This window comes from Physeter macrocephalus, chromosome 18 (genome assembly GCF_002837175.3).
Source record: "Physeter macrocephalus isolate SW-GA chromosome 18, ASM283717v5, whole genome shotgun sequence".
Classification (NCBI taxonomy): domain Eukaryota; kingdom Metazoa; phylum Chordata; class Mammalia; order Artiodactyla; family Physeteridae; genus Physeter; species Physeter macrocephalus.
Window position 1 is genome coordinate 55,126,117 of NC_041231.1, and position 13,938 is coordinate 55,140,054.

The window sequence follows — 13,938 nt, forward strand, 5'->3', positions numbered from 1 at the left end:
ATTAGGTCCCATTTGTTTATTTTTGTTTTTATTTCTATTGCTTTGGGAGACTGACCTAAGAAAACACTGGTACGATTTATGTCAGAGAATGTTTTGCCTATGATCCCAGAGTAATTGTTTTAGTTAGATGCTTTTAGTAGAAATTGTAGGGTTGATTACTCTGTTACACCTATGTGTAGAGTATCAGTGATCATACTAGTGAAGAGACACAGCCATAGGAACTTCACCAGTGTAATCATTTTTGGCTTCTTAATTAGAATGAGACCAAATTGGAATTCAAGGAGGTTTGGAGTTGGTATCTGGCATTTATTTGATTTTGTGGTTGCTCTTCTTTTTGTAAGGTTGCTAAATTGTGTTTGGTCTTATTGGGTAGCATTTACCTTCAATCCTTAAGTATTAATTAACCATATATGTGAAGAATATATTCTATTTCCAAAGATAGGTGGTTTTTCTACCTGGGGAAGTAGGTTCATATTAAAGATAGTATGCTTAGCTTAGTAATGTGCATGATGTTGGAGAAAAAATTTGGTGTATGAGTTGTTATAGTCAAATAATAGGAAAGCTAGTTACTAATATAATTTGGTTCTCTTTTGCTGGATAAACCAAGACCAAGCCTTGTTGTATTGCAGGAAGGCAGATGGAGTGAGAGAACTTAGTGTTAAAAAGATTGTGTCTACCCTAATCTAAACTTAGTTACAGAAGCATAAATTAACTTCAGCATTACCAATCCTCACCCTGATTGCCAGCTGTTTCTCACTCCTCTTCTCTAAATAGAAGGTGTTTTAAGTACCTTGTCCTTATTTTTCCAGCCGTTACCACTGTCCATTTCCATAGAAACCAGAAACAGCAAGAAGATGGAGAATTGTTAAAATTTCTTGAATTAAGACTTGTGTGTTTTCATATCATTTACACTACATACTCATTTATGTATTCCAAACTATGTGGTTACAGCCCTATGAAGAAAAGTATAATGCGTACTGAAAATTTAAGATATTATTTGGATATGGTTTATTTTGAAAGTATTGTCCTTCTTGTATTTTGTGAGGTTATTTCTGTTACCTTCAAAATAGAAGATTTTTTTGTTTCCTATTCTTTTAGCTCCCATTTCTTTTTCTTTTCATTATCTCTCCACAAACAGGGATGTTTGGGGTTAGTATCTGGCATTTATTTCTCTTGGAGAGAGTTTTCAGAAACCTTTCTGTTTTGGAGATTATAATCTGAATATTGCAAGTATAGTCAAATGTGAACGTTAAAATCTATAATATACTTATTGGTGTGTAAAAATTGGTCATGATGATTTTGATGACAGTATTAAGCTGTCATTGAAAAATACTTTAATGGCTCTGTTAATAAGGGATGAGACTAGAAAGCCCATTTATCATGTTGGTAGGTCCCAGGGCCCAAGCCTCTTTTTCCCCTTGTCTTTATTCTCTTTCAGTGATTTAATCCAGCCCCAAAGCTTCAAATGATAACTATTTGCTGATGACTCCTAAATATGTAGTTCTAGCCCTCATTTATCTCTCTGTGCTCTAGATCTGGGAGCCTGTGGCCTTGACGACATTTCCATTTGGATATCTAAGAGACATCTCAGGCTTAACAGGTCCAAAAGTTAAAGCCTGTTGTCTCTTCCTTTCCCTCAAAACTGTTCTTCCCCCAGTTTACCCATTTCCGTCAGTGGCACCACCATCAGCTCAGGCTAGGAAATTTCCTGATTAGAATTAGTTAGCATTGATCTCCCATTCTAACTAGTAATTTTTGCCTCTGAAATTCTAATATATGCCAAATTTGCTTATTTTTTTCCATCTCCACTGCTAAAACCCTACTCTAAGTCTGCTTTAGCTTTTAACCTGCATCACTGCAATAGATTTCTGTTCCATGTTTGAGCCCTGGAATCTATTTTCTACCCAGAAGTGAGAGTGGTCTTCTTAAAATGTAGACGGATTATGTCACAACAGTGAAGAAGACAGTTAAAGTTTTTGCCTCGAGGAGCCTACATTCTAGTGAGAGAGATAGATCATAAACAAGTAAACAAATGGATATCCAGAGTGATTACAGTTGGTAATGGAAGAAATACAACTACTCTTTATTTAATGAAATTAACTTAAATTATTCCTTAAAATCCTTGCTGCTAAGTGAAAAGCCATTAAATGAAAAAGTTATTTCTTAATTTTTCCTAACTAACATTATGTTATGTTTCATCCCAACCCAAGATGCTTGAATAATTTTCACAGGTAGAAAAATACATCAACTGAGCACTGAAAACAAATTTTTATAACTATCAATTTGAAGGCAAATAAATAGTTTATACCTAAAATAATGTAATGAAGGTTTATTCGACTCCTTTTTTATTTTTGCACAACTTTTCCCCACATAATTTTCAGTCCCTGTTGGCTCATTGTTATTGTGCACTCAAACTAAAATTTGAAAATAAAGTTATAGACCAGGAAAACATTTAGGACAAAATAAAGGCTCATCATGGAAACCTGTGGAAATAGTTCATGCATACAACAGATTGAAGAGCTATTAAAGATACCACCTCTTTTCTCTCTCACTTGGTATACATATGTAAAGCAAATTATTGTGAGTTCACCCAAACATGGCATTCTATTCGGATTTGTTTCATCTTATATTCTGTGACTAGAAACTATTATGGTAAGTAAAAATTTTTAGTGTGTCTTTGCCTGAAACCAAAATAATGAAATATCACACTTCTTATAATATATTCATTGAGGGTGTTTGGGGATGAAAAAATCATTTTACTAAATACAGACAAAAACAAACAAACAAAAGCCCAGAGGATTTGTCGTAAAGGTGGTATAACTTTTTAAGAGCCACTGCAGTTAAAAGTTATCTACACAGTCATTAAGTGAAGTAAATAGGGTATGGAGATGTGAAGTAACTCTGTGATGCCGCTTTAGATAGAGTAGTGGGGCAAGCGTGTCTCAGAGTTGACATACTTGAATTGAGACTTGATAAAGGAAAATGAGCTAGTGATTGGATACATGGTAGGAAAAATGCTTTGGGCAGAGAAAATGTGACCATAAAGGCTGAGAGGTGGAAAAGGTCTTAATATATTTGAAGAAAGGAAGGAAGGCCAGGGCTGACTGGAGCCTAGTGAGGCTAGGGCTCTGTTGGAAGGGAGACCGTGTATGAGAGAAATTGGAAAAGTAAGCAGGAACCATTATATGAGGGTCTTATAGGCCTTGGGAAGAGTTTGGTAGACTTCTGGGAGTAGGAAGGGTTTTAGGCTGGAGAGGCATGTGGTAAGTGAGAGTCACATGGCCCAACACTATCTGACATACATTTATTGTTTGGAAAAATTGTCTGTTTCTTTATTTCCTCTTCCTTCTGCCTCTTCTCCCCTTACGCATGTCTTGATACATAACTTTACATCTCATGCTTTTGTCTCTGATTTCTTTCATGATTGCCATATCTACGCTTTTAAGTTGTTGTTGGTTTTTTTGTGTGTGTGTTACGAGGGCCTCTCACTGTTGTGGTCTCTCCCGTTGTGGAGCACAGCCTCCAGACGCACAGTCTCAGCGGCCATGGCTCACGAGCCCAGCCGCTCCGCGGCATGTGGGATCTTCCCGGACCGGGGCACAAACCCGTGTCCCCTGCATCGGCAGGCAGACTGTCAACCACTGCGCCACCAGGGAAGCCCCCGCTTTTAAGTTTTGATTGAACTCTTTGACTTGATTTTCTAGAGCATTAGTTCAGCACACTCAAGAACACAAAGTAAATTCTGTTATCAGAGATTTGAGCGTGTCGTTTAATTTGGGAATAGTGAGAAATGCATGGCATTTTTTTTTTTTTGTCGAGGATTTTTCAAACCTGACTTTAATTTTTGTATTACAGAGTAAGTTAGGCAGAATCCTTAAGTGCAGTGGAATTAGCTCTGCTATTAGAAGGAAACTGGATTTAAAATTAATCAAATCATGGCTGAAAGAAGGCAACACCAGCCCTGTAGGAAGGAAAAGACTGAAAGTTGCAGGCCCCCCTGTGATTATGGCAGGGTCTGGTGTTTTCTAGACAGGCTCCTATGCTAACTGAGATACAAACACGGACGTGTTGGTGGCTGTGACTGCAAGTCTTTTTCTTTTTCACTGAAAAAACTACGTAATTCTGATTTGTCAAGTGTGTGTAGGACCTAATGCAGTCTTGGCATGTAATCATTGTAAAATATTTCCCAGCTTCTCTCTGAAAACAGTTGCTAGGAAAAAGCATTGTTTTAGAAGGCTGGCAATAAACTAAACCACAGAAATTAGGCTTTGAAATTACCTTGATATTTGGCAAAAGAGGTAATGAGGTAACTTGCAGTCTAGTTTATAACATACCCTTTGGTGAAAAGCAAAGCAGCCCTTTTCTTAGGTTGATTTTAAAATGTATCTGTTTGTGACCATGAGCTCCAGGGCCTTCTTGGAGCTTGACAATGTGCTGATGGTTGTGCAGCTTGGATGAAGGGTGCTCCGTGTCCCTGCAGCTGCGCACTGGCCAGGTTCTGTCTCCTCCACCAGAAGCAAGCTTTGTTCCGTGTGGCCCTGCCGTCTGCATACAGAGCAGCCTTTGATGGGCTGCCTTTGACGTGATTTGTTTACGGCAGCCAGAAATGCTTCCTGCATAATGAGAGCAGTTAATCATGGAAACTGGGCTCTTCCTGTTTGTGCACTTCTAGCAGTCTTCTGTTGTAAATATTAAAAGGTAATGGCAAAAGGATGAAAACCTTTTAAAAAGGCACAGATCAGTTAATTCATCAGATCATGTGATTGCTACTGATTACATGGATATCTTTAGGGAAGCAGAAAATGATTGCTGAACACATGCCTTGTGTTTTGATGATTGCATTAAAAGTCCCCCAGTGGGATGGCATTTATTGGCTCCCAGAGCTTTTCTGACATTAAATTTCAGGCAGCCAGCACAAGGAGAAACACGGTAACGTATATCTAACCTCATATGTGCAGTTAAAGAATAATCTTGATCATGCTCTGCTAGGCTTTGCTAAATAGACGAGGGCTTTCAGGAAGACCCCAGACTTTTATTTTGAAGTGGAGTAGCAGCTGTTGGCTATTGCGGTGCAGAGCTGCAGCGGCCTGGGTCACACAGAGCTCCGGGTGTCTGCAGGGTGTCTGCAGGCTGCAGGCCGAGCCCAGTGGCGCAGGCACCGACCTGCATTTATTTGCTGTGCTGTTTGACCTGTTGGTTTGAGAGAGCTCCCTGGACCATCTGAATGGCTATGGGAGATGGTGAGTAAGATTTATTTTTCTTTTTTTTGCTTGTGCTATACACTTCCTTTTAAAGTGACAGTCATTTGCTGTATAAGAAATATATTTCTCCCTAAAGAACGAAGGACACTTTGTGTGTGTGTATGTGTGTGTGTGTATACACACACACACTCGTATGTTCATGTGTGCACGTGTGTGCGTACTTGTCATTTGGTATCTTTTTCTACTTGATATGTCTGTATGGGATCTGGCAAATACAAGATGACAGTTTATCTTGCAACCCAAGCAAACCCTCTGTCTTTGGTGGTGGATATAAAGGGATGTTGGAGGAAACATGGAATAATGTAAAAGCTTTGAAGAGAGAACATGGCCTTTGGAAGGATGACAGATTTGGCAGGAAGGTTTAGTTAGCTAGTTTGATATCTTTCCTGTTGTATTTGACAACAAGTAGAATTCTGTGGTGATAAAGTATATAAAGAAGCAAAATGGCTTGCCATGGGCACTGTTTTCAGTTGATATGCTTGTGATTTGTCAGTGTCCCTAGTAAATAGTTCTCTAGAAAATATTTAGTCTTTTACAAATTCTATACAGGTATAATTTGATCAAAAATTGATTTTGCCAGTGTTTTATTGTGATAAGAATAATTTTAAAAACATATATAGTGCTGTATAGTTTTCCAAAGCACTTGAGTATACTTATTGTACATTAACTCCTAAGGTACAAATAACTGTGAAGCGTACAGAGTATTTTGGTATTTCCATTTCACAGATTGGAAAACCAAGGCTTGTTGAGATTGTAAGTCCCAGATCCAGGCACAAAGCAAACCAGAATCAAATCTGGAGCCTCAAATGTGCATTCAGTATTGTCCTTCATAACACTTAATACTTGAGCATTTTTTTTCATTATTAAACATTTTGTTAAGATGCTTAGAGGTATACTTTATAATTACATCAACACCAGAGATGTGTACGAAGGGGAATTTGAGGTTACTTCAAAAATGTTTTGGGTATTTTTCACTACGTTCTTTAGGAAGACTGGTCTGTATTTGGGAGTTTTAACTCTAACAGTTTCAGGCTCCTTTTATGACTGTATAATGACTTCTCTCTAAGGAGTTTGTCCCCTTGGGACAATGAGGAATAGGGTGCAAACTTCAAAAGGATGATATTGGTAAACAGTCATTTAAACTTTTATACACATGTTAATGGAAATATGATACTAAATCTGGTTTTGCATATTGTTATAGTTTATCCCAAGAATTTACATAAATGTTTTATATGTCCTTATAGAAATAAATAACAATATAAACTTCCAATTTTTAAGGCAAAAGCCATCAAAGTTAACAAATTAAGTTCTCATATACTTAATGGCATTGCCAAGTTTGTTTGTTTGATTGTTATTTCTAAACCTTAATTTACAAGCAACTCTAAATATTGCATTTGATTTGGGTTGTATCCAGATTTTATTTCTTTTTTAAGCATTATAAGTTCAATGGCTATCAATTTATATTTATTTAATTTTTCTTTTTTCAAGTAATACTGAATACATTCAGACTGTTTAGGAAAGCACTGATTTTTAAAAAATCAAATTAACAACCTCATAAAGCTCAGAGGGTAACCTTGCATATTCTCTTCTTTAAAATGGAAATACTTTTATTGGATTTTTATTGATAAAGTAATACATCTTTATTAAAAAATTAAACACCCAAAAAAAACAAACAAAAAAAAACAACAAAAAAACAACAACAAAAAAAAATTAAACACCTAAACAGTAGTAACAAGTTATCTTGGGATTTATAGTTCTTAACAGTTTCATATATACTCCTCTATTAGTCTCTCTCATGTAATACACATACATCATACTAGTATCATGTGAACACATACAACAAATGGATTATGTTATTCCTAACCTATTTTGTTTTTTATTCTTTAATACACAAATATCTTCTCTTTTTAAAAATTCAAACAAAGCAGATAAAGCAAAAATCCTCTCAGAACCACCTCCTAGCCCCAAGGCCAGGGATAAGCAGAGATGAACACTTTTATTAGTTTGGAATTTGTCTTTTTATACCTTTTACTCTGCCTTATATACATATTAAGTATCAAAATAAATTATTTTGGTTTTGACCATGTTTACATAAATGGTATCATTCTTAACATATTTTTGCCATTTACTATGTCTACTCAATATCGCATAGTGATCTTTTTTTATGCCATCATGTGTAACTGTTTTATTTGTTTGAACTGTTGCACAGTATTCCATAGTATGGATATATCATAACCATTTCTTTGTGGAATTTCAAATTGCTTAATCACATATAACTTTTCTAAATGATTCTGAAATAAACGTCTTTGTACAAATCATGTGTGTGTGCACATTTTTAAAAATAATTGGAAGTTGAATTTCTGGATCAAAGTTTTTATTCATTTCAAATTGTGTTAGGTATCTCTAATTTCCTGCCAAAGAGGCTTTACCACTTACATTCCCACCAACGGTGCCTTCTATCTTGCATTCTTTTGAGTTCTCATTATTATTAATCTTTTTAAAATGTACCTATCAGATGGGTGAAAAATATCTCACCCTTTTAAAAAACATCTCTTCTTTCTAATAAGGTTGATCATCTTCATACATTTGGTTGTTTGTATTTTCTTTTTTGTGGATTGCTTTCTGGCATCTTTAGCCAACTTTCTGGTTTTGACTTTTTTGTTTACATATAGTTGCTCTGTATGTTCTGGGTATTAATCTGTTATCTGTTAAATATATAAGCTTAACTTCAAGGCCATATGAAAGATTTTATTTATTAACAGTTTTATTTCTAGACAAACTCAGATTTGTGAAGCACTGTCATGACTATCAATTGAAGAGTTGCTGGGGGTGGCTTTCAGGTGCCTTTCTGTATAGTTGTCTTTATCCTCACCTAAGAATATAAAACCAGGCAGTCAGATGACTGTGGAGTAGTTCTGGGCAGTCAAACCAGATAGAGTTAAAAACCTGTAGGATTATTATGTGGCGCTGAGCCCTGAAATCTGCCTCAAAAGCTCACGAGAGGAATTTGGCCTTTTTTTGTTATGCTGCAGAGTGGCTGGAAAGAAATAAGGTTTTGTTGCAATTAGACTGTTTCTAAACTTTAAACATTTCAACACAATCTATTATTCCAAACGCTGAATCTCTTAAAAAATCCTCACAAGCGATGATATAACCTTGGCGTTCTAGAGGTAAGCCTTTTGGGACCACTCCAAACTGACATATAACTACTGGTTTGGGGGATAGGGAACAATAGCAAGAAATTAATGTTGAATGGATCTCTGTTCTTCGAAACCCTTGAATATTCTATGTGATATACTAGGATTGGATAATTTAAGTCACTGAAAGAAAGCAGCCCTTTAACTTACTGGCCAAAAGGCCAAGCTTTTCTTCTAGGAGCAGTAAGGGAAAAAAAGTCTATGAGGAGAAAAAGTAAATTACAAGGGAGAAAAAAATGGGCATTCAGCAGCAGTAAAGGCAGATAAGTAGTGGGAACTAAGATTGAAAATCTTCTTGATACAGACGCATTTACCCATCTGGGTGCAAAGTGTTGGACATCAGTAGCAAGTTATCCTCAAACATGATGTTGCTAATGAACCTGAATCTTCAAGAAAAGATATACATCTTTTCTTTGTATACATGTAGAATGTATAGTAGATGTTCTTGACAGCTGTTATAACCAAGCTGTAGCTGTCACGAAGTTTTAACTACCTGAAATGACTACATTTTGTAAAGGTTCTAAATAAGCCTTATTATGAGGCTCATTTATTGTTTAGTTTGATATTATGGTTATCATGAAATATGTTGTTATTTACTTTTATTAATAGCAAATAACGGTTTAAATTGTGTTTAGCTTTTTACTTCACTGCACTATTGAAGGTCTTAAATTTTTAAAGGCCCCTTTAAAGAGGAGGGTAAAAGTCTTCAAATATTTTTTAACTAGTGAGTTAATATCTACCTAGAAATTTTAAGAGAGTTTATCAAATTTCTTGGCCTCTCTTAAACTTTGTATGGAATAAACTTTATTTTTAATAAAATAGTTAACTATTTAAGATTAACTGTGCTGTTGAACACAGTATCTTCATGTGAATATTAAAATCTGGTGATTAGGGCCTACCCTGGTGGCGCAGTGGTTAAGAATCTGCCTGCCAATGCAGGGGACACGGGTTCGAGCCCTGGTCCGGGAAGATCCCACATGCCGCAGAGCAACTAAGCCCATGTGCCACAACTCCTGAGCCTGCGCCCTAGAGCCCGTGAGCCACAACTACTGAGCCCGCGTGCCACAACTGCTGAAGCCTGTGCACCTAGAGCCCGTGCTCCACAGCAAGAGAAGCCACTGCGATGAGAAGCCCACGCACCACAGCGAAGAGTAGCCCCAGCTCACCTCACTAAAGAAAGCCCATGCGCAGCAACGAAGACCCAACACAGCCAAATAAATAAATAAATTTATATTTTAAAAATCTGGTGATTATTTTATTTTGAAGCACTTTGATTTTCAGTTTCTAATCACTTTACTGAATTTTTTCATTTTAGTTTAAATTGAAGACATTCTTAGTTTTTACTATTTGATTATTTTACTTCTGAAAGCTTGTGATTCTCTTTAGCCCTGGGAAATCTTTTTTTTTTTTTTTTTGATAAGTTTCTCCCCTTCATTAGTTTTAGTTTCTCCTTATGGAATTATTATTAGTCAGATATTGAACCTTCTAGGTTAATTCACTCTGTCTTTTATGTTTTGTATTCTCTCTTACGTTTATGCTTTTCTCTTTTAATCTGTGTTCTGGGAGATTTCCTTGACTTTCTTATCCAGTTCTTCTATTAAATTTTAATTTTGGCAAACAAAAGTTTAAATGGTTCTAAAAACTGTCTTTTTCCTTTTCCGGTGGTTCCATTTTTACAGAATGCACGTGCACACCTGTGTGTAAAATACTGAGCTTCATGAGTTGGGGATGGGAAGAGCTTAATGATGAAATCATTCCATAGGTTTTCAGTTGTTCCATGCTAATCAGCTCTGTACTTGCTGGCTTAGAAACTGTCACTTCTGTCATTCTACAAGGTAGATCAGTTCTCTCTGCTGTTTCATTCTGCTTCTGAGAATTCTAAGTTGCAGCTTTGCTATGGTATTCTTCAAAAGCCTTCCATCCTTTTTATTTGCATCTTATAAGAAATTATTGCTATCTTTAGGTGCTGATTTCACATACTCTCTGCCTTGCTTCATTTTCTTTGCTCTTATGATGTTGCTTATCATTTCGGGGGGTTCCATTGCAGGGTTTTGGGCAAGAGAGTAAAAGTGTTCAAATTACCGTAAATTTTTTTTTTTTTTCTTTTCTTTTTTTTTTGCGGTACACGGGGCTCTCACTGTTGTGGCCTCTCCCATTGCGGAGCACAGGCTCCGGACGCGCAGGCTCAGCAGCCATGGCTCACGGGCCCAGCCGCTCCGCGGCATGTGGGATCTTCCCGGACCGGGGCACGAACCCATGTCCCCTGCATCAGCAGGTGGACTCTCAACCACTGCGCCACCAGGGAAGCCCTTACCATAAATTTTTAAGGAAAAATTTCAAACATACCCCGAAATAGAGAATATATTATGACAGACCTTCCTTACCACCCATTATCCAGCTTCAAGAAATTATCGATACATAGCCAATCTTTATTCATCTGTATCCCTACCTATCTGCCCCAGCCCTACTATCCTGCTGGACTGGAATGTGTTTGTGTGTACATATGAACATGCACTCCTACTCATATATAAAATAAAGTAAAACATCTTTTTAAGAGACACAGTACCATTTTCACATCTAAAAAAATTAACCCATAGTATCAAATGTTCAGTGTTCACATTTCCTCGATTGTTTCATAAATATCTTTTGACAGTGAATTAGGATTCAAACAAGGCTCACCATTGCAGTTAGTTGATATATCTCTTAAGCCTCTGTTCATCTCTTTCTTTTTTTCTCCACTTGCCATTTATTTGTTGAAGAAAAAAACATTTGAGAGTTGCCAGCATATATAGAAGATATTTTAAGATGTTGAGAATGGATGAAGCCATTTAGAAAGTGTGTTTGGAGAGAAGGAGGATGTTCAACATTTAGTGGTTGAGTAAAGGAGGAAGATACTGAGCTAAAGGGACTTGTGGGGTCAGAGGAAAGCCAAGGAGAGTATCCTATTGTAAAAGCCGAGTGAAGAGTGGGCAACTAAAATGTTTTTGAGTTTTCTGAGACACCTATGGTACAATAGCTTACAGGGATTATTGTTTCCTAGTCTCAGTTGCTAATTTAGCTATGACCATGGTCATTGCTGGATATGCAAGTGTATAAAACAGTTTAGAAATCCAAAGCCCTTTTACGCAATTGTTTTAATTAGAATTAGGAAGGATATAGCTTCAAGTGAAAAGCGGAACTTTGGTATAAGAAACTACTTAATATGAAAGAGTATATATTTTGCATGAAAATCTGTGACTTGGGTTCTTACTGAACTGGTTGGTTCACTGAAGAAAATACCAAATGAATTCTTTTTTTTTTTTTTCTTGAGAAATGGTATAAAGTTTTGGCTTGCTCTTTTGTTTGCCATGTAAGATGGAGCAGTTTTTCATATTTTGTATGAATTCAGAAGCAGAAGTTTCAAGTTTTCAAATACATGTACCCATAAAAGTGAAGTGGAATGTTTAAATATATGGCTTTTGTTTGAAGGGAAAAAGGAAAAAGGGAAGGGACTTGATTATGGTAATATGAATTTACTATTTTATATCAGAAACCGTGGGGACCAGTTGTGTTTTGGAATTCAGAATATGTCAGATTTTAGAAAAGTAATATGGCCATACACCATACATTGTATAACAACTCCAGATGGGTCTGAGGCTATACCTTGTAATCGAACATATTAATATTTTTGCAGTTAAATGTATACAAATTCACAATGAGTAAAATACACATAATAAATGGTCTCTTGTCAGTTCACATCATGTTTTGCTATAAACTGAGTTCAAATCAGTTCAGATTTTGCCACCAAATGAATTTAAAAAGACAAAACAAGTAAAGGTGGACTTTAAGAGTTTTTTGGCTTTCAGGTATGCAGGTATGGGATTGTGGGCCTGTAATACCTCAGTGTTTGCTGAGGGCAGTTTCCAAGTGTTATATGAAGGGAACAAAAGGTAAAGCCTTATCCTACTTGGGCTTCTTTCCCTCCCGCCCCCTCAATTTTTGCCTGTCCCTTCCATCCTTTTCTTATCCCATTCCTCCTTTCTCCTGCTCCATTTCTTCATCCTCTATTTCCATTTCTTCCTTCTTCTCCTTTATTTCTACCTCCTCCTTCCATCACCATCTCTTCTTCCCAGTCTTATCCTCCGCCATTAACTCCTTCTCCATCTTCATCTCTTTCTCCTACTCTTATCAGCTCCTGTCCTCCTTTTTTCTTTCTTTTCCGTCATACACATAACCACTGCAGCCTGCTCACTTTATTAGTTTATGTCCTCTAGTACTTATTAAGATGTTCATCCTTTTCAGTTTCTGCACCAAACCATAGTATTGTCATTTTGAAACATTGGAGTGAGAAGAGAGGTGTCAACATAATCATGATTTATAGGTTACTTTTTGTATTTGATCCTTTTTTTTTTTTTTTTGGCCACGCCACGTGGCATGTGGGATCTTGTTCCCTGACCAGGGATCAAACCTGCACCCCCTGCATTGGAAGTGTGGAGTCTTAACCGCTGGACCGCCAGGGAAGTCCCTTGATCTTTTTTTTTTGTTTATTCAATTAATATTGAAGCACCTACTATATGTATCCTAGGTGATTTTTTTTCTGATTTATCTTCTAGTTCACTAATGATCCCTTGAGCTGTGTCTAAAATCTACTGTTATGCCTGCCTACTGAATTTAAATTTCAGTTATTGTATTTTTAGAAGTTCTGTTTGGTTGTTTTAAAAAAAAAATCTGTGTCACTTTGAAAATAACTTTCTTATCCCTGAGTTATTTTCAGGCTTGCCTAGTAAGAGCTTCCAAGTAGAGGTGTTTTATAGCCTGTGCTTAATAATTGTAAAATTTGAGTTCGGAATTCTAGGACCTTGATAATTCTAGGATCTGTTCCTATTGTCTATTTCTTTCTGTTTATTCTTGCTCATGGTGTCTTGTTTCCTGTCATGCCAAGTGATCTTTGGAAAATTATTTGTGCAAATAATGTGAGGCCAGAGAATTTCTTCCAGGAAAAGTTTGCATTTGCTTTTGCTGTTGCTTGGGAGTACTACCAGTGTGAGCCTACTGAGTTTTGTTTTTTTTTAACATCTTTATTGGAGTATAATTGCTTTACAATGGTGTGTTGGTTTCTGCTTTATAACAAAGTGAATCAGTTATACATATATATATGTCCCCATATCTCTTCCCTCTTGTGTCTCCCTCCCTCCCACCCTCCCTATCTCACCCCTCTAGGTGGTCACAAAGTACCAAGCTGATCTTCCTGTGCTATGCGGCTGCTTCCCACCAGCTATCTATTTTACATTTGGTAGTGTATATATTTCCATGCCATTCTCTCACTTTGTCCCAGCTTACCCTTCACCCTCCCCGTATCCTCAAGTCCATTCTCTAGTAGGTCTGTGTCTTTATTCCCGTCTTGCCTGTGGTTCTTCATGACCATTTTTTTTTTAAGATTCCATATATATGTGTTAGCATATGGTATTTGCTTTTCTCTTTCTGACTTACTTCACTCTGTA

The 13,938-nt window shown here is 36.7% G+C and overlaps 1 protein-coding gene across 15 annotated transcripts in view; it reads left to right on the forward strand.

Moving 5' to 3' along the window:
• Window positions 1–13,938, forward strand: part of CLASP2 (cytoplasmic linker associated protein 2) — a 180,249-nt gene that overhangs the window by 33,981 nt on the left and 132,330 nt on the right. The window contains exon 1 of one of the 15 annotated variants that reach the window (XM_055079805.1): window positions 5,117–5,240. The exons of the other annotated variants lie outside the window; for them this stretch is intronic. Coding sequence (XP_054935780.1) covers window positions 5,225–5,240 — 16 coding nt within the window. The 5' untranslated portion in view covers window positions 5,117–5,224. Of the gene's footprint in view, window positions 1–5,116; window positions 5,241–13,938 lie in introns of those variants that run through there. 15 annotated transcript variants of the gene reach the window in all.